The sequence below is a fragment of the Euprymna scolopes genome, chromosome 17, assembly GCF_053919585.1.
Source record: "Euprymna scolopes isolate OS-2025 chromosome 17, ASM5391958v1, whole genome shotgun sequence".
In the NCBI taxonomy this organism is placed as follows: Eukaryota; Metazoa; Mollusca; class Cephalopoda; order Sepiida; family Sepiolidae; genus Euprymna; species Euprymna scolopes.
Window position 1 is genome coordinate 126,973,356 of NC_136498.1, and position 21,615 is coordinate 126,994,970.

At 35.0% G+C, this 21,615-nt stretch overlaps 1 protein-coding gene across 2 annotated transcripts in view; it reads left to right on the forward strand.

Moving 5' to 3' along the window:
- LOC145296965 (metallo-beta-lactamase domain-containing protein 1-like) overlaps positions 1 to 19,645 on the forward strand; it is an 87,270-nt gene extending 67,625 nt beyond the window's left edge. Inside the window, exons 4-6 of one of the 2 annotated variants that reach the window (XM_080143193.1) lie at positions 2,880 to 3,043; positions 8,962 to 9,076; positions 18,507 to 19,645. In XM_080143193.1, the coding sequence (XP_079999319.1) occupies positions 2,880 to 3,043; positions 8,962 to 9,076; positions 18,507 to 18,754 (527 nt within the window). In that variant the 3' untranslated portion in view covers positions 18,755 to 19,645. The remainder of the gene's footprint in view (positions 1 to 2,879; positions 3,044 to 8,961; positions 9,077 to 18,506) is intronic. The other variant, XM_080143194.1, reaches the window with a different exon arrangement.
- Positions 19,646 to 21,615: the final 1,970 nt, after the last annotated feature.

The window sequence follows — 21,615 nt, forward strand, 5'->3', positions numbered from 1 at the left end:
CCTCCCCCTGCCACCACTTAACACCGTTTGGGGATCGTTCACAAGGAACAGTTGAGAAGAGAACACCGGTTTGGCTTCGTAGTTCTTTCATGTGAAGTTATTTAAAATCACTAAACTAAGCTGCAGTGCTCTGTGGCGTAGTGGTTAGCGTGCTGGACAATTCACATTATATTTTCACGTTCGCGCCGACCTACCGTAGTCGTTTTTTTTTTTTTTTTTCCCTAAACAACTGGAATGGACTTTTCTTGGTGGCCGAACTGTTAACGTTGCAGATGTTTTTTTTTTTTTTTTTTTTTTTTTTTCACACTTTATTTTCCTACTTTTACTCATGACTCCGGGTTTGATCCTTCCTACTTACCTACCATAACATTTTTTAAAACTCCCCCCCCCCCCCGTCCCGGAAACAAACACTCGGGCAACGCCAGGTACCCCCACTAGTGTAAAAATAAAAACACATAAGATATAACATTATGGAAAAAATGGAAATATTTTATTTTCCTCAATCATCCTTATTATTTTCCTGGGGAAGTCCTCTGAAAAGAACATGGGGATGAAACACTGAGAATTTTCTAAAAAGGCTCGTATAAAATAGCGAACACTTCTACACAATGTAGACAAGAATAATCAAAACCTAAATGGTTCAGTTCTAAATTCCAAGTAGGTGTCCGAATTTAACATAAATGCTCCAGAATTCAAAACGATGCACCTGAATATGGTCGCAGATGATATTGGTTGAATACGTTGTCAAAATAACAAGGCCGATAGCCATTAGTCGCGTGCTCTCATGTAATGAATGAATGCGTGAATGTAGGATTGACATGAAATTCTTAAAGATAAACAAAAATGACCGAAAAATGGGCTGAAATGACTTAAATAAATAAAAAGTAAATGACTTAGAATGACTTTAATGAAATTAAGGATGAATTGAATGCTTAAAAAATAACTGGAATCCTTCAAAAACAACTTGAATGATCTGGAGAATGACTTGAATGGCTTTGAGACTGACTGGTTGTAAAGTGGGTGATCATTTTACATTAAATTAATACAGAAAAGTGATCCCCCACTTTATATCACAAAGTTACAAACATAAGTACAGCATGTAGTAAGAACAGATGGTATTTATTTGCTCCCCCACCGAGCAAATTAGGCACAAGGCCGATTTTTAATGTGAGGAGTGAAGGGAGGGGGAAGGGAAAAAGGGGACCAGCTCCCGAGAGGTGGGAAATGGGAGCTGGTTAATGGTCAGGCATGTGGGGTTGCCCCCACATCTGGTCATCGCTAGTCATAGCCTGCAGCATCTGCCGGAACAGATACTACACTTTGATCTTGGCAAAAAGGCCAAGAAAATGGTATTTATTTGCTCCCCCACCAAGCAAATTAGGCACAAGGCCGATTTTTAATGTGAAGGGGGAATGGGGGGGGCAGCACCCCGGGGAGTAGGGGAGCTGGATAGTGACAATTGGTATGAAGGGTTGCGCCTACATTGACCAAGGTCTTATATGTGGGGTAGCCCCCACATATGGTCTTTGCTTGTAATATCTGCCGGAACAGATACTACACTTTGAGATATTAAATCCTTTATTCATGTTAAAAATAAATTGAAAATCAACAATGAACAAAAGACTTAGGCACATGGCCAACTCGAAAGGGGGGATTGTGGGGGGTCGTTGGTCATCCTTGTCACTCCAGAACTTAACAAAATCAAAAGTTTCTCCTAGCTAGTATTTTCTTTCACCATAATACCGCATTCACCCTTTCATGGGGGGGGGGAACCTCCTACTAAACTCCCAATTTTTAAAACATTTTTTATTGACGTGTAAAAACAAGAGATAACAATAAAAATGGTACAATAATTCATTTGTGTCGAGGGCGGGGGGGGGGGGTGATTAGTAGGACCCTCCCAACGCCGTCTAGTTGATAGACTGCCCGTTCCACTAGGTTTGTAAAAGGAACCTCACTTCTGCGGGTCAGGCTCTAAGTGGGGATGCCCTCTAGATGGGGGTGACTGGAGAAAAGAGAATTTTGTGGGTAAGGAATGGGGATTAGTTTGTATTTCTTTCTCTCTAAGATGGATGAAATTTAGAGGAGGGGGTGAAAACAAAAATTGCAAGGAGGGGGTGGGGATCTTGGAGGCTTCCTAATCGGGGAGGGATGGAACACACTCAGCTAGCTGAAAGGCTACTTGTTTAATTTTACTTTACGGAACTGCGCATTCCACACCTAGGCGGGGAACACATATTCAAATTTGGCTCCTCTTCATACACACAGACTTGCTACATGTATCAATCTTTTGTCAAATGGCGCGCGATGCAGCCTTCTTCTATCACATCTGATCTTCACCCGTAGTTGGTGTTTAAAGAAAGCGATCAGATCCTGATCAGAAAAAGACACTACACTTTGATCTTGGCCAAAAGGGGCAAGAAAAGCTTAAAAAGCTAAGAACAGTATCTATTAACAGCAGACCTTTGATTTTAACCAAAAAGGCCAAGCACAAAAATGTTACAGACCGACGGAGTGACTTATAGAGTCGCTTGCACGCGACTAAAAACCAAGATGAGTATTGTAATATGAAGAATCCTTAAAAAAAAAAAAAAAACTGAATAAAAAAAATATCAAAATGTTGTTTTAACAATGATTGAATCTGTTTTTTGTTTGATGCTTTTTTTTTTTTTAATTAGCTTTCATTTTTGTTGAATCGCTTTTCCATTTGAAGCACCTGAAACGGATTAAAAAAAAAAAATTTTTGTGTAAATGCAAGAGATGCCATCCATCAAACTTTTTGCATTGTCCCTTGCCCCTTTCCCAAAACTTGTGATAACACTTAACCCTATTTCTATGCTTCTAACTGCTTCTTTCTGTTCTATCTCCAATTGTTTCAGGCCTGGCTAAGCATGACATTCTCCCCTCCAATATTGGCTACGTAGTGTGCACCCATGGCCACTCGGATCATGTAGGCAATCTTAATCTCTTCTCCAATGCCATCCAAATAGTTTCCTATGATATCTGTGTCGGAGACCAGTACTTAATGCACGACTTTAAAGAGGTAATGACATGTTTCATGTATGTAATTAATTAAAACCATATATACTCCAATGTGATATAATGGTTCTGTTTCCTTTAAAAAGTATTTTTTGGAATTAATTTTTCTTTTCTTTTTCATTTTTTTTTTTTTTTTTGTCGTTGTCTTTTTTGTCTATCTTTATGGACAGGGTGGGAGGTGCTTTCTTTTTTGTCTTTTTTCTTTTTATTTTAATCTATTTAGTTTTATCTTTCAGAAAAAAAAACACTAAAGAAGAAAGAATTCTTTTTTCTTTGTCTTTCTTTTTTGTTGTCGTTTTTGTTTTTTGTTATCTTTCTTTTTTCAGTTTCTTTTTCCCTTTTTTTCTTTTTTTTTGTCTTAAAAAAAATGGAGACAGTGAGTTTTATATACAGTGTGTAAGAAAGAAAAAGTTGTCACGTTTTTATTAAACAAATTTATGCAAATTTTTCAATTTGATGAAAATGTTTTCCCATGATGCATAGTTAATTATTTAAAAATATCTTATATTTATTGGATTTTGAATTAAAAATTGAATTGAGCATTTTCTTTTGTTTTACAGATGAAAACTTTTTAATTATCAAAATGAAAATGTAACAAGTGGGAAATAGAAGTTTCTTTGATATCATTCAAACACTAGCGTGTTATTCGAATATGGTTAAGTGACAGTTTTAGTCATTTAGAACTGCTTTAAAGCTTCACCGCTCACTCATTTTTCGACCAAATTACAAACAATTATTACAGTTTATGGATCACCTTCTCAGCTACATTGTGGAAAAAAAAAGTTCAATTTTCCTTAAGTAAAACAAAAGTTATGATGAATTTACTCATGTTCAAAATCGTAAAAATTTGTAAGGAAGTGAGTGACGGTTTTTATAACTGGTTTCCATAGTAACCACATCGCTTCAGTGACTAGTGTTACTACTAATTCACTGCTATCATGAAAAGAAGTAACAAGTGAAACAGAATGAAAGCAGATGAGTGCCGTATATTACGTTTATGAGGACAAAAAAAATAAGACTGAAATTAAACAAAGAACAAGTGAATTTATTGGAAGCCTGTAAAAATCATGGATTACAATAGAAAAATGTGAGCATGAAAAGTAATATGGTTAAGATTAAACATGGAAAAGTAAAAGGACTATTTTTTAAAACTGGAAAAGAAAAGGACAAGATATTCTAGTAAAAAATATAATTAATTTATAACTTAAAATATTGCAACATTAAGAATTGATTGTATAATGTTAAATTGAATTAAAAAATATTTAATGCTGCAATATTTTAAGTTATAAATTTATTATATTTTTACTAGAATATCTTGTCTTTTTCTTTTCCATATTTTAACAAATAGTCCTTTTACTTTTCTAAGTTTAATCTTAACCATATTACTTTTCATGCTCGCATTTTTCTATTGTAATAATATATTGCTGTTTAAAAAAAAAAAATTGCATAAATTTATGTTTAGTAATAAAAATGTGTGGCCACTTTTTTTTTCTCAACACACTGTATACAGCTTATACAGTGACTTAAAATATATGTATCTTTTAGCTATGTTTTGAAACCTGACATAAACCATAAATCTTTGATATGGTGACAAAGCTATGATTTTTTTTCTTAAAGTAATAATTTAAGATCTTTTTATATGAAAATCTGAATAGCTCAATTTGTAAAACCTGAAACTGAACATTTCAAGGTTTCAAATTCATTCATGGTATCTGTTTTATTTGTTGTAAATTTGGTTCAGTATTAAGTCAGTATTTTCCATTTCCAAAAGAAGTTAATCGATTTTGATATCGAAATGTGACAAATTCCATAATCTATTTCTAATGTTTAAAAAAAAATTTGTGACAGACATGGACATAGGCAGAAAATACATCTAATACTATGAGCGAATGTTCAATATATTGGGTTGGGAAATAAGTAGCGTTTTTATCAAAGACTTTTATTTAAACAAAAATGAAAAATCATAAATATTTTCGCCGTTGCTGTTTATAGCATCCTCCCACCTCTTTGACAATTTGTTGATGCTGTTCTGCCAAAAATCGCCCGGTTTGGTGTCAAAGAAGTTGTTGAGCCAGTTTTTAAGGTCCTCTTCATTGTCGAAGGTAGCACCTCTCATATGGTTTAATAGGGAGCAGAAAAGATGGTAATCCATGGGTGCAAGGTTTGGAGAATATGGTGAATACTGAAAGCCCCCCCCCCATTTGAGTTCTTGGAGTGCGGCTTTTACTACTTGTGCAACATTGTCGTGAAGGAGTATGAATTGGCCTTGTTAGTGGAGTCTTTTCAGTCAAATAGCCTCTTTCGTATGATGTAGTTGGGGTATGTAGAGCTTGTTGTTGACCGTGGCATTTCTTTCACACATTTCCCAGTGCACTATGCCCTCACAATCCCACCAAACATAGATCGTGGTCTTCTTTTGGTGGAGATCAGGATTGACTCTCGGCTTTATTGTATCTCCTGGAGCTACCCACTCCTTTCTTTGCTTGATATTTATGTACACACACCATTTCTCATCTGCCGGGACGATTTGGTACGAAAAGTGCTGTTTATGATCGTGTGTTGCTCGATTGCGAGCAATATGCTGAAGAAGCAATTTGAAGGCGATTTTCTTTGTTCTTTTCGTTAAAACTGTGAGGCACCCAGATTTTCAATTTTTTGGCAAGTCCCATTGAATGAAGATGATTGAGAACCGTTTTGTGATCGCAGTTCATTTTTTCAGCCAATTCACAACTTCTTCGCGTACCGTTCTCCTTCAAAAGTGATTTGAGACGCTCCGTTGAGTTCAGAAGGTCTTTTTTTTTTTTTTTTACACGGTGGTCACCACTTATCAAGGCCCGGAAGTCACTCGGGGATAAGGGTTATTGCAAGTACAGTACTTTAGTGTGGAGATTTGATGAAGTGTTTACTTAAGGAGGGCGGTTCATTAGGAATTTGTTAACGTTGGACTTAAAGACATCCAAGTTGTAGTCAGGTGGGAAGCAGGCAGACGGAACAGAGTTCCACAGGCGTGCAGTTCTAAGAAAGAAGCTTTGTTCATGGAATCCACGTTTTGATTTAGGCACAGATAAAGAGTGGGGGAAATTTTTCACAGTGGATTCGGCTAGACGGGTGTTTTTCGTGAAAGATTGGCGAGGGGGGACCAGAGATTGGAGTTCAGATGAGCACCTGCCATGGAAATAACGATAAAAAAAGGATAGGCTCGCAACGTCTCTTCTGCTGCGAGTTATGTCGTGTATATCACAATCAGCATTTTTTAACTTTATAAACCATTTTCGTGCTGTAGACTCGCCTATGACATGTTATCCGTATAACTTTCAAATGTCCCAGGTTGCTTCAACCACTTTTTGGCTTTGATGAGAAATGAAGAAGAACAAGTGTTAAAAATGTTGCATTTTACGTGGATATTTCATTACTAAGCCTTAAAAGTAATAAAAATTGTCTTAGCCAAAAAGACAATAAGCATAGTTTTGTACGGCAGGAAAAGCTCTCTTGAATGAATATTAAACATTTTATCTAAAAGCAAAAAAATAAAAAAATAAAAGAAAATATAAAACACTGCAGACTTATTCCCCAACCCAATATATATATTTGAGTGAAATTATTTTTATTTATTAAATATTTTACAAATTTTGAATTTTAAATAAATCTTTGTTTCTCTTTCTCCGTCTTTCTCGCTTTTTTTTTCTCCTCGTCGAAAAAGCAAGGAAACTTTTATTCCTACGCTTTTCTTTTTCTTCCAATCTTCATAATTTTATTTTATTTGTGGTTGCTTTACTGAAAGTAAATATTTTGCACCCAAAAATCACCTAAATTAATCAAGTAGTTTTATTTTTATAAAGAAAATTTTTAAGCAAGTTTTAGTTTTTCCAATGTCTCTATGCTAAGATTGGCTTTCTAAAATCCTGCAAGTTTGAATTATTTAGAGTTCTTTCCCTTGTTTTCAGCCTGACATTGTGATATTGTTACACATTCACAGCAGTCGGTTGTTCAAAATTTGTTTGTCCAGTCTATATAATTGTTAACATCTGCTTTTGTTACTGGTACACAAAATATATATACACTGACAGCAAGTAAAACACGGTTGATCTATAAAAAAAAAAAAATTATTTCACACCAACAAATCAGCTTCTGATTATAAGTTATTACTGGTGTTTTGATATTTCTGAAGGTGCGTGATGTGGGTATGTGGTTGGGTCAGATGTTGGTGGTGCAGAAATATGGCAATCTTGCTTCTCTCTGACGGACTGCCTGCTTTTCTCTTTGTGATAATTTATTTACATAAACATTCTTTTCCCATTGGAATGTTTAATATTTCTTGTCTATTGTTTCAATCCTTTGACTGATATCATCTCACATATTTGTGGGTCAAATTATGCTTTCCATTGGACAATGGTGGAAAGTCTCACATTATTCACATGGAATTTATTTGCATGTGTGCAACCTATTGAATGTTTTTCTTCCCAGAGTTGTCTGCCAATATCTAACACTATTATCGCTGTTTGTTTAGCGACAAAATTTGATTTTCTTTATAAAAACAGAACTACTTGATCGATTTACATGATTTTTGGAATACGATGTTTGCATCATACAGATTTATTTATTTATTTCAATTTGGAAGAATGCTGGACAAGCACTGAATTTTGTAAAAATTTCCCATTAAAAACGTCTGGATTTGAAGCTCTAGTACTTGCAACGACATTCATTCAGAGTGGGTTGAGCTGACTTTAAGTGAATTTGTCGCATCACAAGTCAAGGCAGTCCATCCAGGTTTGTCTGCTGCTGATTTCCCAGCATACTTCAGCCGTTTGTGATTCCATCATCACATGCCAAAGATGTGAGGGCTGGTCACACTTTCTAAGTCGGCTTTGACTCTTGTGAGCTACACCGTTAGTTGACCATCAATCTTGTCGCACCATTTTGGTAGCAGTATTGGTGCTATTGCTTTGTGAATCAGATCGGTTTTGGTGGATGCTGAAGGTGTGCCCAAACTATCAAAGCCTCCTGATAAGAAGTATTTCCTTAAGTTTAGGAAGTTTACATCATGTGTGGATTGTGGCATTTGGGATGTGATCAGAGATACACATTCCGAGAATGTACCAAAAATACCACCAATCAAAGACTTCTAACTTTTGAATGTCACGGACTAGGTTTCGTATCCATAAAGAAGGATCTAGTAGATGTGGCATTTGGTCATTAGCTGGATTTCTTTTTGCAATCATAAACCACATGTATTAATAAATGAATTAACGTATTTTCTATTGATCGCATATGAAAAGCTTTCATTTTATTTTTGCTGTGCATATTTTTTACTTGCATTGTATCAAAGATTCCATTCAGATTTCCATAATTATTTGTCGCGTTGAATTTGTGTTGAAATAATTTCTGTTGAGAATTTGTTTTTAAAAAAAAAAAGAAAAAGGATCCTTTTTGGATTTCCTGTTTTAACTAAAAAGGAAGGCTTTTTTTTTTTTTTTTTTTAAAGATTATCTACTACTCTGTATATATTTGATCATTTCTAATTGAAGTTTGTGTCTGAATTTCTAATTGAAGTTTGTGTCTGAATTTCTCATTGAAGTTTGTGTCTGAATTTCTCATTGAAGTTTGTGTCTGAATTTCTCATTGAAGTTTGTGTCTGAATTTCTCATTGAAGTTTGTGTCTGAATTTCTCATTGAAGTTTGTGTCTGAATTTCTCATTGAAGTTTGTGTCTGAATTTCTCATTGAAGTTTGTGTCTGAATTTCTCATTGAAGTTTGTGTCTGAATTTCTCATTGAAGTTTGTGTCTGAATTTCTCATTGAAGTTTGTGTCTGAATTTCTCATTGAAGTTTGTGTCTGAATTTCTCATTGAAGTTTGTGTCTGATTAAAGTTAATGTTCTCTCATTGTTCTTGAAATTAATTTTTTGTTTTAAAAAATATTCTAGGGTATTCCTTATGAAATTGATGATGATGTTGAAGTAATCCCTACCCCAGGTCATACGGGGGCTGATGTGTCCGTTATAGTCAAAGGAACCGCCTATGGAACTGTTGCCATAACAGGTAAGGAAATTAGGTATTATTTTTATCGGGCTGCCCGATGTTGCCCTGTCGTGAAATACTTTTAAACGTGATATTTTAATTCATACAGATTTTGTATTTTTCATTATAGAGCTAATCCTGTATTGATTATTTATTTTATTTTATTTTTTTATTACATTTTCACCCCAAACAAGGCACGTTGCCACTTTGATGTAGGGGATACTATCAGGGACCTAAGTTGCAGGGATACTATGTAGGGAGTTTAGCATCAAGATGTTTGTTCACATTACACTTGAACTTCTGCATGTCAGTACAGTTGGGGAAGCAGGAAACCGGAAGAGAATTCCAAAGTCCTGCAGTTCTGGGGAAGAAACTATTAGAGTAAAAGTCTTTCTTACATCTAGGGATCTCGACTGTGTAGGGGTGGGACTTTGCTGCTTGTCGGGGTTGTCTGAGGTATTTTGTATTTTTCATTATAGAGCTAATCTTGTATGGATTATTATATTGTACCCAATATATACTAGTGGCCCCTTGACATGGCCTGGTCATAAAATGTGCTTAAATATATTTAAATTCATGCAGGTTTTATATTTATCATTATAGAGCCAACTTCATAAATGAAGTGTTTTTATTTTTTAAATGTGACACAAACACAACAAAAGTTAACTTTTACACATATTTACAGAAATCAGAACCGTGGAGTTTTGAACCGCCTGAACACTTGAAAAGGTCTGACCCCGTTTGGCATGCGTCCACTGGAGAGAAACCCTGACACTCGAACGTAGAACCATTCGAATACGAAAATAATACGAGTATGCATATGAATGCTTTTTCGTGCTTGTGTAGATTGATGATCTTTTAAACGCATTTCATGTGAAAACTGTCTGGGGCCAAAAGTACACAATGTAGGGAGTTGAGCAGCGAGATGTCTGTTCACATTACACTTTAACATCTGCATGTCAGTGCAGTCGGGGAAGCAGGAACGAATTCCGAAGTCTAGCAGGGTATGCTGAGTAAAGCAAATATTACGTATTCGCTATGGCCAGTCGTTCAGAATGCGTTTGTCGAATCTATATAAATGTTAACATCTATTTTTGTCGCTGGTACAAATATATACGCAACACTAGTGATGGGACGATTCCGATATTTCTCTTGATTCCGATCCCATTCCTGATTCTGTTCTAAATTTTGAATTCCGATACGAGTACTGATTCCAATTCTATTTAATTTTCTAAGTATAGTTTTTTTTTTTTTTTTTTTTTTTTTTTTTTTTTTTTGTTGGAGTAGATCGGATTACTGCAAAAAAACCTATGTGTATATATATTATAGTTTTTTATTTTATTTTTTTTGTTGGAGGAGACTATAGGTTTTTTTTTTTTTTTTTTTTTTTTTAGGAGATCGGATTACTGCAAAAAAAACAAAACAATGTGTATATATTTTTACAAAAGTAAAAAATACACTTACGGGTATATATAACTATAGACTTAAGTTTTACTGGTTGTTCAAAATCAATAACTATTTATGATTACATCATTACTATGAGCCATAAAATGTTAATTTTTAAACAAAAATCAAGAAATACAAATGATAGAAAAAATCGTTTTGCACAATGAAAAATAGGCACAAATTTTTCCGGTACTGATTCCGATACCCCCAAAAGTTCTGATTTTTTTTTTCGATTCCCAATTCCAATTAATCATCTCAACATTAATACACACACTGACGAATATATTGCTTTTTGGTGATAAATTATTATTCTGTGTTTTGACCTTTCTGAAAAGCGCGTGATTAGGGGTGCATGGTTAGGGGTGCGTGGTTGTGTCTGATGTCTGGCGCTGAAGAAATGATGATGCAGTTTAGTTCTCTCTCTGACTGACTTTTTCTCTGACGATTTCATTTATAAAAACATTCTTTCCTTATTAAAATGTTTAATACTTCCTTTGTCTATTGTTTCAACTTTTGACTGATATCCTCTCACATATTTCTGGGTCAAATTTTGCATTTCGTAGGACAATGGTGAAAAATTCACATCAAATGCATTTTTGTGTCTGTGTGCGCAACACATCCAATGTTTTTTCTTTCTGGTATTGCTTGCCTACATCTAATATAGACAGGAGTAGGAAAAGATATTGTTTTAGTTGGGCGACTCCGAACTCATAATGCAATTTCAGAAAATACAAAAATATCCCGTTTTTATTAACGTTATCCAATTATTAGCTTAATCAAAAACAAAAAACAAGTGAAGTATGCCTGGTCCCCCATGTGTACACAGTGAACGAGACACAAAAAAAAAATGACTAAGTTATGCATTGCCCCCCCCCCTTTTAGTTCCAAAAGTCTCCAGAGGACGTCAAATCCTGGTGAAAATGAACAAACGGTGCAGTTTTAGGCCTTAACATATGTAAATTTGAGTTCTGCACTATGCAAAAAAAAGAAATGACTAAGTCCTTCATCTGCCCCCCCCCCAAAAAAAAGTCCCCAAGGCCTTAACATATTTAAATTTGAGTTCAGCACCATGCAAAACTGCTAAATAGACATACACAGAAAATTTTTGACAAATATGGTAAAATAGTCCCAAAAATGGAGTTTTTTTATTAGCTCAAGTGCAACCGGAAAATCTGTTCTATCCGAGGGGTAGTTATTGAGAAAAGTGCGGATGGACGAACGGACGAGGATGAATTTACAGGTCCATCCTCCTTTTGTTAGGAGGACCAAAAAAAATTAATAAATCAAAACTTTCAATGGTTTTATCTTGAACGGATGACAAAAATCTATAGCTTGGCACCCCCCCCCTCATCCCCCCAAATATTGAACAAAGTTTATCAAACGTAGAGTTGTCTATCATTTTTCTTATCCTCTTACAAGTTTTCATAAATATTTGAACTGTGTTAGAGAAAGATCCAGTCGTAAATGAGTCTGGGATGTTTAGAAGGGAGGGTGGAAGGGTGTAGAAAAAGAAAACTTGCAAGTAAATCAGTCGGCAGAACGAAGTTGTGACAAACAAGAAGTCTTAGAGACAATTCACTTAGAGACATCTATATGAATTTCACAATGACATTTATAAATTAACTAGCGAGGGGTACCCGGCGTTGCCCGGGTGTTTGTAGGGGTGTGTGGTGTTAAATAAAAAAGAAGCCCGTGGGGGGGGGGGGTGTAGGATCGAAACCGAACCCCTGAGGCGAAGTTTGAAAATAAAATCGGCCAGCCAGAAGTGAAAGATGTTTGAAAGTTGTCGAGCGTTACGATGACGATGTAAGCATTGTTATAAGCGAAGTAAGAAAAGAAAACGTTTTAATTAAGCGGGGGGGTGTGGGGGTGTGGGGAAGTAAAACACAAAAAAAAAATAACGTAAGGCAAACGAACGAACGTTACGTGAAAAATGGCTTAAATAATACAGGGTTCAATATTTAAATTTTAAAAATCGAAAAAAAAACAAAAAACATCTCACACCACGATTCGAACCCAAAACGTTTAGATAATGAACCAAGGCCTTAACTACCTGCGCTAAAGCGGTGTATATAAAGTTTGTTCGGTTTATCAACTATTTAAAGTGAATTAGGTCACAACGTCATCTGACGCATGCGTTGTTGACTCTCCCCCTTGTCGAATCTGTCTAGACATCTCTCTCTCTCACTCTCTCTCTCACTTCGTCTGCCTTACTCTAAAGACTGGAAAATGGCGTCTGGCTGTTTTTATTTTTTTAAAAAAACTTCGATCGTTAATATTTTTTGTAAGCATATTTTTTTTACTTCACTTTTTTTTTTACTTTATTTTTTGTTTAACTATCCTATCTACCTATTTTGAATGTAATAACTTTCGTAACGTTGCCATAGCGTAGAAGGAAACATGAGTTGGAACAATTACATCGAGGGCATTGCCAGGGCCGCTGCAAGGAAGGTGGGCTCTCTCTACCGTGCTAGAAAACTTTTAACACCCGAAAGTATCCTGTACCTCTATAAAGCCACTATTCGCCCATGTATGGAGTATTGCTGTCATATTTGGGCCGGTGCATCGGCTACTAGTCTCTCGCTCCTTGACAAGGTTCAAAAGAGAGTCGCAAATCTGATAGGCCCTAAACTGGCATCTAAACTTCAGCCTCTGTCCCATCGTCGAAACGTTGCATCCCTCTGCCTGTTCTACAAGTATTATAATGGTGAATGCTCTGAAGAACTGCAAGCACTTGTGCCCCCACGACGTGAACACCCTCGACAGACCCGACAAGCTGCAAAATCCCACCCCTACACTGTAGAGATCCCTAGATGTAAAAGATCTTTCTACTCCAGTAGTTTCTTCCCCAGAACTGCTAGACTTTGGAATTCCATTTCAGGTCACTGCTTCCCCAACTGTACTGACATGCAGAAGTTCAAGTGCAACGTGAACCAACATCTCGCTGCCCTAATCCCTACATAGTACCCCAGTAGATGTTTCCCCTGATAGTAGCCCCCTACACCAAAGTGGCAATGTGCCTTGTTTGGGGTGAAAATGTAATAAAAAAGAAAAAAAAAAGAAAAAAAGAAGTTCATAGTTTAGCTTTAATTAAAATTTTTTTTACCGATAACATTTTTGAATTGTAAATTCAGACGGCTATTAGAGGTTGCTGACGTCAAGATCACGTGACATGACTCAGCGGGTTTTAAATACAAGTTGACCCAAAATAAACGGCCACGTGTATACTTTATGTAGAAGAGTTGGCGGCCATATTTTTTGGGGGCAGTTATAAATCGATTTAAAAATATGTAATGTTTAACATTAAAAAGTCACTTCCCCCCCCCCACCTGCAGAAAATCGATCAGTTGGCGCACTTCTTATGGCCACTTTGGGCCAATTTTTCGATATTTGTCGTCCGGAAGGTGGGGCTTTCATATGAGACCAAGTTTGTGAATTTTTGTTGTGTCTGTCGAAAGTTTTTAGCAGAAACACAAACATACACACAAACACACATACATTTTCGCTTTTATATATATATAGATGAGACAGTTCACTTAGAGACATTATATAAATTAATTGATAAATGACCAAAGAAATCATATTTTGCACTATGTCTAAAATGAATGGTGGAAGAGTGCAGAAAATGAGATAAACCCCTGAGAATCTCGCATGCTGATGTATGCTTATGGATTTCCAGAAAAATCAATCAGCCAAACAAAGTAGTGAGAGACATGAAATCTTGGAGACGATTGAGATGTCTTGAATTGTGTTCGTCAGGATGGAAAGAAACCATTTGATGATGGGTTTTTATAGGTCTCTCTCCATTTATATAAAAATTACATTGTATTAGGTATGGTTTTTATAGGTCTCTCTCCATTTATATAAAAATTACATTGTATTAGGTATGGTTTTTATAGGTCTCTCTCCATTTATATAAAAATTACATTGTATTAAGTATGGTCTCTACCAAACTCCTTTGTCAATTTTACTTGATATTTAAGGGATTTGGACTTGACCAAATTCGATTTGGTCTTTAGCAAAAAAAGTCCCAGTTATTAAAATAGCTGTTAAGGAGTCAAAATTGAAAAATTTTAACTTGACAGGCATAAGTCAACAGAAGGTGCTCTTCTACACATGTGTGAAGTCAGTGAAATTATAATGTTTTATCTGATAATAGCTCAAACAGTAACAACTAAAGCTAGAGTGCTAAATGTTTTGGTTTCAATTCTAGCTGATGGCATCTAAGCCATATATATATATATATATATATATATATATATATATATAAACACCAAAAGATGGAGGAAGTGAGGAGGCATGGATTTGAAAATCTTTTTACCCAAATACGATGTCCAGCATGTTAAAAATATACCTTTTGTTGTAAAAATCTAATAGAAAAACATCTGAAGAAGTTGATGGGGACAGAATATTTTTATGGACACAAATTGTAAAATTGCCTACCCGTTATAAACAGCTATAATGGAAAAAATCCAGGAAATAAACGGTTATAAAAAAGAAAACGTGAGACTTTGAATTTTTAAGAAAACTTTACACACACACATATATATATATATATAATTTTTTAAAACTTTTGAATCCACTGCTATATATTGGGTACAATAGAATAATCAAGAGAATACTAAATACAAAATCTGCAGAAATAAAAATATATCTAAGCGTATTTTATTATCGGGCAACCCACTAATAAGTCCGTCACCTTACAGATGCTAAACTTCTGACTGACAAACAATATGGATTTAGACAAGCCCGTTCCACAGCAGACATCCTCACTGTAATCTCTGAACGTATATACCATTTACTGGACAAAGCGGGGGGGCAGAGCAGTAGCTCTAGATATATCTAAAGCTTTTGACAGGGTATGGCATGAGGGTCTCCTCATGAAAATTAAATCATACGGTATCACTGGTAGAATACTTAACATAATTAAATCCTTCTTAGATAAGAGAAAAATCCAGGTTGTCCTCGACGGTCGAACATCTAAACAGTGTGATATAAATGCGGGAGTGCCTCAGGGGTCTATCCTTGGACCTCTATTGTTCCTAATATTTATTAATGACCTCCCCGACAAAACTGCCTCTGAGATGGGTATATATGCTGATAACACCACACTCTATAACAGACATGACAGGAAAACAAATAAACACATATCTAAAGAAATGGCAAAAACACTAGAGGATGACCTCCAATCTGCAGTGGAATGGGGACAAAAATGGATGGTCACCTTCAATGCTGCCAAGACTAAACTGGTTTCCTTCAATAACTACAAGAAACCTTCTCTGCCACCAATAGCTATGGCCAGTGACTCCCTGTCTGAGAGTACATCTTTCAAACTGCTTGGCCTAACGTTCACAGGAAACATGAGTTGGAACAATTATATTGAAAACATTGCCAGGGCTGCTGCGAAGAAGGTAGGCTCTCCCTACCGTGCTAGAAAACTACTGACACCTGAAAGTATCCTGTACCTCTATAAGGCCACCATTCGCCCATGTATGGACTATTGCTGTCACATTTGGGCTGCTGCATCTGCTGCTAGTCTCTCGCTCCTAGACAAGGTTCAAAAGAGTCGCCAATCTGATAGGCCCTGAACTGGCATCTAAGCTTCAGCCTCTGTTCCATTGACGAAATGTTGCATCCCTCTGCCTGTTCTACAAGTATTTTAATGGTGAATCCTCTGACGAACTGCAGACACTTGTGCCTCCACGACGTAGACACCCTCGACAAACCCGGCAGGCAGCTAAATCCCACCCCCACACAGTAGAGATCCCTAGATCTAGAAGATCTTTCTACTCCAGTAGTTTCTTCCCCAGAACCGCTAGACTCTGGGATTCCATTCCAGGTCCCTGCTTCCCCAACTGTACCGACATGCAGAAGTTCAAGTGTAACGTGAACCGACATCTTGCTGCCCAAATCCCAACATAGTGCCCCAGTAGCTGCTGCCACTGATAGTAGCCCCCTACACCAAAGTGGCAATGTGCCTTGTTTGGGGTGAAAATGTAATTAAAAAAAAAAATATATATATATAGAATGACATTTTTTTTTCTTTTTCTTTTTTTTGTTTTTTACTAGCAGGACCTGTGGAAATTTCTCATCTGTTTTATGTTGCTGCTGTGCATAAAACTATTTTGGGACATTCATCAGAAATGTAGACCCCCCCCCTCCACTATTTCTGTATCATCTATGTACAAAACAGATACTACACTTTGATTTATTTATTTTTATTCTGCCAAAGAAAATTATAAAAACAAAAATGTAAAAATCTATAGTCATCCTCATCACTCTACCGTTTGATTGGTCTACGCTATTCCTAGCAAGAGTTCCCATTCACTGTAATACCACGTTCACACTAGGGGTCGTCCTACTTAAGATTCCATAATCAAGTCCTTTTTTTTATTATTATTAAAGATACTTTACAAAGATGCGATAGAGGTAAAGTGATCTCGCTTGTTTTCTTATATATAATAAAAAAAAATTGCCTGTCAAAAATAGAATTTTATAAAAAGTCGTTTTATTATTATTAGAGATAAAATTTTATTGGTGTGGGGTGGAGGGAAAATGTCCAAGAAATAAAAAAAAAAAAAAGTGTTATTAAAGACCTCTCAACCTTTTCTAGACGGCAGACCACTGTTTAAAGGGGCCAAAAACAAGCAGGTCAGTCTCTAAACGGGGGTTGAATTCTAGACAGGAACAAAGAAAAAATGGGGTGGGAGAGTATATGATGTCGCCCCAAAATGAGATCAATTTTTGGGGTGGCCCGGAACGAAAAAGAAAAGCTGGGGTGTGGGCATCTTGGCGGTTTCCTATCGGGTATTCATATGACTGACAGTTTAAAATTTTCTTTTTTCTTTCGCATTGCATCTTAGGTCATCGGATGACCCCATTTTTCCCCACTTTGGACTTGATAGCTGCTACTAGTCTCTCGCTCCTTGACAAGGTTCAAAAGAGTCGCAAACCTGATAGGCCCTGAACTGGCATCTAAGCTTCAGCCTCTATCCCATCGACGAAACGTTGCATCCCTCTGCCTTTTCTACAAGTATTTTAGTGGTGAATGCTCTGACGAACTGCAATCACTTGTGCCCCCACGACGTGAGCACCCTCGACAAACCCGACAAGCTTCTAAATCCCACCCCCACACTGTAGAGATCCCTAGATATAAAAGATCTTTCTACTCCAATAGTTTCTTCCCCAGAACTGCTAAACTCTGGAATTCCATTCCAGGTCCCTGCTTCCCCAACAGTACTGACGTGCAGAAGTTCAAGTGTAACGTGAACCGACATCTTGCTGCCCAAATCCCTACATAATACCCCAGTAGTTGTTGCCCCTGATAGTAGCCCCCTACACCAAAGTGGCAATTTGCCTTGTTTGGGGTGAAAATTTAATTTAAAAAAAAAAAAAGGGGGGGGGTCAAAATTAAAAAAAAGATGGGAACTCTCTAGGCATGACTCAATTTTTATTGCTCTTGTATACATGCAGAGAAATATTTGTGTAAACGTTAAAAGTCAGTTACAGATTGTGTATCTGTTTCTGTGTGTGTACATTTCCCTACGCAATAACTGTCAATTTTCAGTCTACAGACTCGAAATTTGATATACAGGATACTGAGATTTGGGAAAATCGATGTGATCGGTTTTCGGCCAGAAATTTGGCCGTTAAGGGGTCAAAGTTCAACGATTTGACCTTTGAGAACTCTACCAAACTCCTCCGACAATTTTGGGTCTACGCATTTGAAATTTTAGATATAGGTTCCTTGGACATGGATCTAACTTAATAACTTGATTTGAGCCCAAAACAATAAATGCAGAGAAATATTTGTGTAAACGTTAAAAGTCAGTTACAGATTTTGCTGAAGGTTAAAATTTATTATCCGAGCAGAAAATGATGCTAATTTTGTTGATAAAAGGTGAAAGTTAATTTTTTTTTTAGAAACATCTAAATTTTTGAAATACATTTTTGTGCATTGGAGTTTGTTTTTGAAATAAAAAGTTTCATTCTTCTTTTACCGTAGGTGATCTGTTTGAGTGTATGGAAGATCTGGAGAACCCTCATCTCTGGCAGCAGTCGAGCGAGAAACCAGAGTTGCAGGAACAAAATCGAGCGGATATTCTACAGATGGCAGACATCATCATTCCAGGTCATGGAAGTATGTTCCAAGTGCCAGACTCTTGCAAACGACAGATGCAAATGGTCCTTCTCTTTGAGGAATTCTCTGAGAGTTTCCAGATTTCAACTTTTAGCCAGAAGGCTTTGGAATGAATTGTGCTCTCATGGCACCCAGAGGGGGGGGGGGGGGTTACAAAACAAACAAAAAGCAAAAAACGAAAATTTCTCCAATCTTATATTTTCTTTTTACTAGGTCTTGACCTTTCATCTTTTTTGTTTTTCATGTTATAATTTTAAAATTTTTTTTCTTAGAAAAACTAAATCAAATGTATCCCTTCACTAACATCAGCCAAATTCATCCCCATTTAAAAAAAAAATTCTTTTTATTAAAAAGAAGTATTAAAAAATTCTTTTGAAATTACAATATTTATTCTTTTACAAAAAATTTTGAATGTGAATGTTTTATTGTAAAAATTTCCGATTCCAAAAGAAGTCATTAAAAAAAAAAAATTATTTCTCACTATTTTGATATTTTTATTTCATTTTTTTTCTATTAAAACAATTTTACTTTTTTTTTTTTTCTTTTTTTTTTTTTAAAGTTAAGGTTTCCTTAATTCTTAATTTTCTTAATTTGTTTTATTTTTTAAATTTCTTCATTTATTTTGACAAAGGAATCCTAGCCAAGATCTATGAAATAAGCAACGATTTTATTTTTTAGTTTTCATTGGAGCAAATCTGAAGAGACTGATTGTCTTTTGTTTTGAAATTACAGGGCGTTTAAAAAAAAAAAATGATATAGTGAAGGTAAATGGAACGAAACAAGTTTAATGTTGAACGAAATAAAATTTATTCTTTTAAATTTGATTTTAAAAAAAAAAAAAAAAAAAAAAAAAATCAAAACTCTGGATTCCATAAAGAATTTGAGAGATTTTCAACATGTGCATCACAATAAAGTCGCACTACAGTTTTAAGTGCATAAGTGAGTCATGTGACCTGCAGCGCCGTTCTGTTGACGAATAAAGTCTTCATGTTTATTTAAAATTGGCCAGTTTTTTTGGTTTTTTTTTTTTACGCATTTACAAACGTCATCAGATTTAAAAAAGAAAACAACCAAAAAAAAAAAAAATTAAAGAAATAAAACAAAAAGATTGGAAATTGTGCAAATATTTTCTTTATTTAAATACGAACATTTTTATTTAGAATAGGGCCAGTATTTTATGCATTTATATATAAACTTCACCATCAGGTTTCTTTAAAAAAGTTAAAAATTATTTTTTTTTAAATTAAAAAAAAAAAAAAAAATGATTGGGGATTACACAGAACATCTTCATTTTTTGATGAATCCCTCATATGTTGCATTTAAATTTTTTTCTTTGTCCCAAATACAAAAATTATTTTTATTGACTTTGCCATTCATATAAAATCTAATCTCATCACCATAAAATGTTCATCTGGCAGTAAATGGCATTTCTATGCATTTAAAGACGAACACATTAAATGTAACATTGATTTCTTTAAAAAAAGTGCTGTTAAAATTTGAAATGACCAGAATGAGAACTGGCAAAGTTAATAGGTTGCAAAATGGTATCAAATTATTTTGGACCACCCTCTACATAATTTTGATCTTGGCTGCTCTTTTTTTTTTTCTCCCTTAACTCCTCGAGTGGTGTCAACCTATTGAGTTGAACTTGTTCTTCATTAACTGACATGCAAACATTGGCTCAAGAAATTTGATTTGATTTCACATGAAATAAAATGTAAAAAAAAAACAAACAAATCTTTAAAGCTGATTTTTTTTCAATCATTTAAAAACGTTTTTGATAACTTCCTCTCTAGTGTGAACAGGTAATGAAATTTTTTTTTTTTTTTTTTTTGTCCTGGTATTTCGTATATATTCGTACACTATTTGATTTTATTTTGTTTTTCCTTTTGAAACTGATTCATAATTTACAATTATTAATCTTTATAATCAATATTAATATAGCTCTAGAATAAATATAACCTATTGAGCTTATTATATATCTAGAGTACTATGAGCAATGTTCGTTTAAAGTATTAATACATTCAAATAAACTTTGCTCTTTTTAAACTCCAGGTGTAATTCCTACTATAAAATGTAAAATATATATATATATATATATATATATATATGTATGTACACACATATTATGATGTTATGTATCTATCTATTTCTATATATGTATGTTTATATATATACATATATATATATACATACATATATATATATATTATATATCTACAGTACTGGGAGCAATGTTCGTTTAAAGTATTAATACATTAAAATAGACTTTGCTCTTACAACTCCAGGTCTAATTCCTTCTATAAAATATATATATATATATATATATATATATATATATATATATATATATTTTTATTTTGCATTTCTGCATGTCACCAATAGAAAACAAAGAAAAGTTAAGGAAATGAAAAAATGGCAGGTGCGTGCGGAATTTAATTCTGCACTTAATTTTACTGCGGGATAGTTCTTTTGGGTTTTTTTTTTTTTTTTTTGTTTTTTTTTACCCAACTTTGTCTGGTTTTGTTTCCTCTACGTGTTGGGAAAAACCAGCTCACCCTTTATTAGGGGAGTGTCGAAATGAAAGCAATTGTCTGATATGACTGTGAAAACCGACATCGACCAAACATCCATTGCTTTCTGGACATTCCTGGCCTGTGTGCCGGGGAACTGCTGATACGATTCAGTTTCGCTTTTTTTATACTGAAAAGTGAAACAAAGACATGGCGATTGAAAAAAATCTTAAAAATAGCGCGTAAAAGTCAGCCAAATTAAAGATAGACACGACCCCCGTTCATAACTTGTATATATTATGATTTAGACAGTATATAAAAAGTTTTAAGGAGTGACCTGACCGAGTGCCCTCCCCTGAAAAAAGTCTTTGGCGGACATACACAAAAAATGCACACACATATTTTCTTTTATATAATAGAGGTATAATATTTGAAAACATTTGTTGCGTTTGCAATGTGAA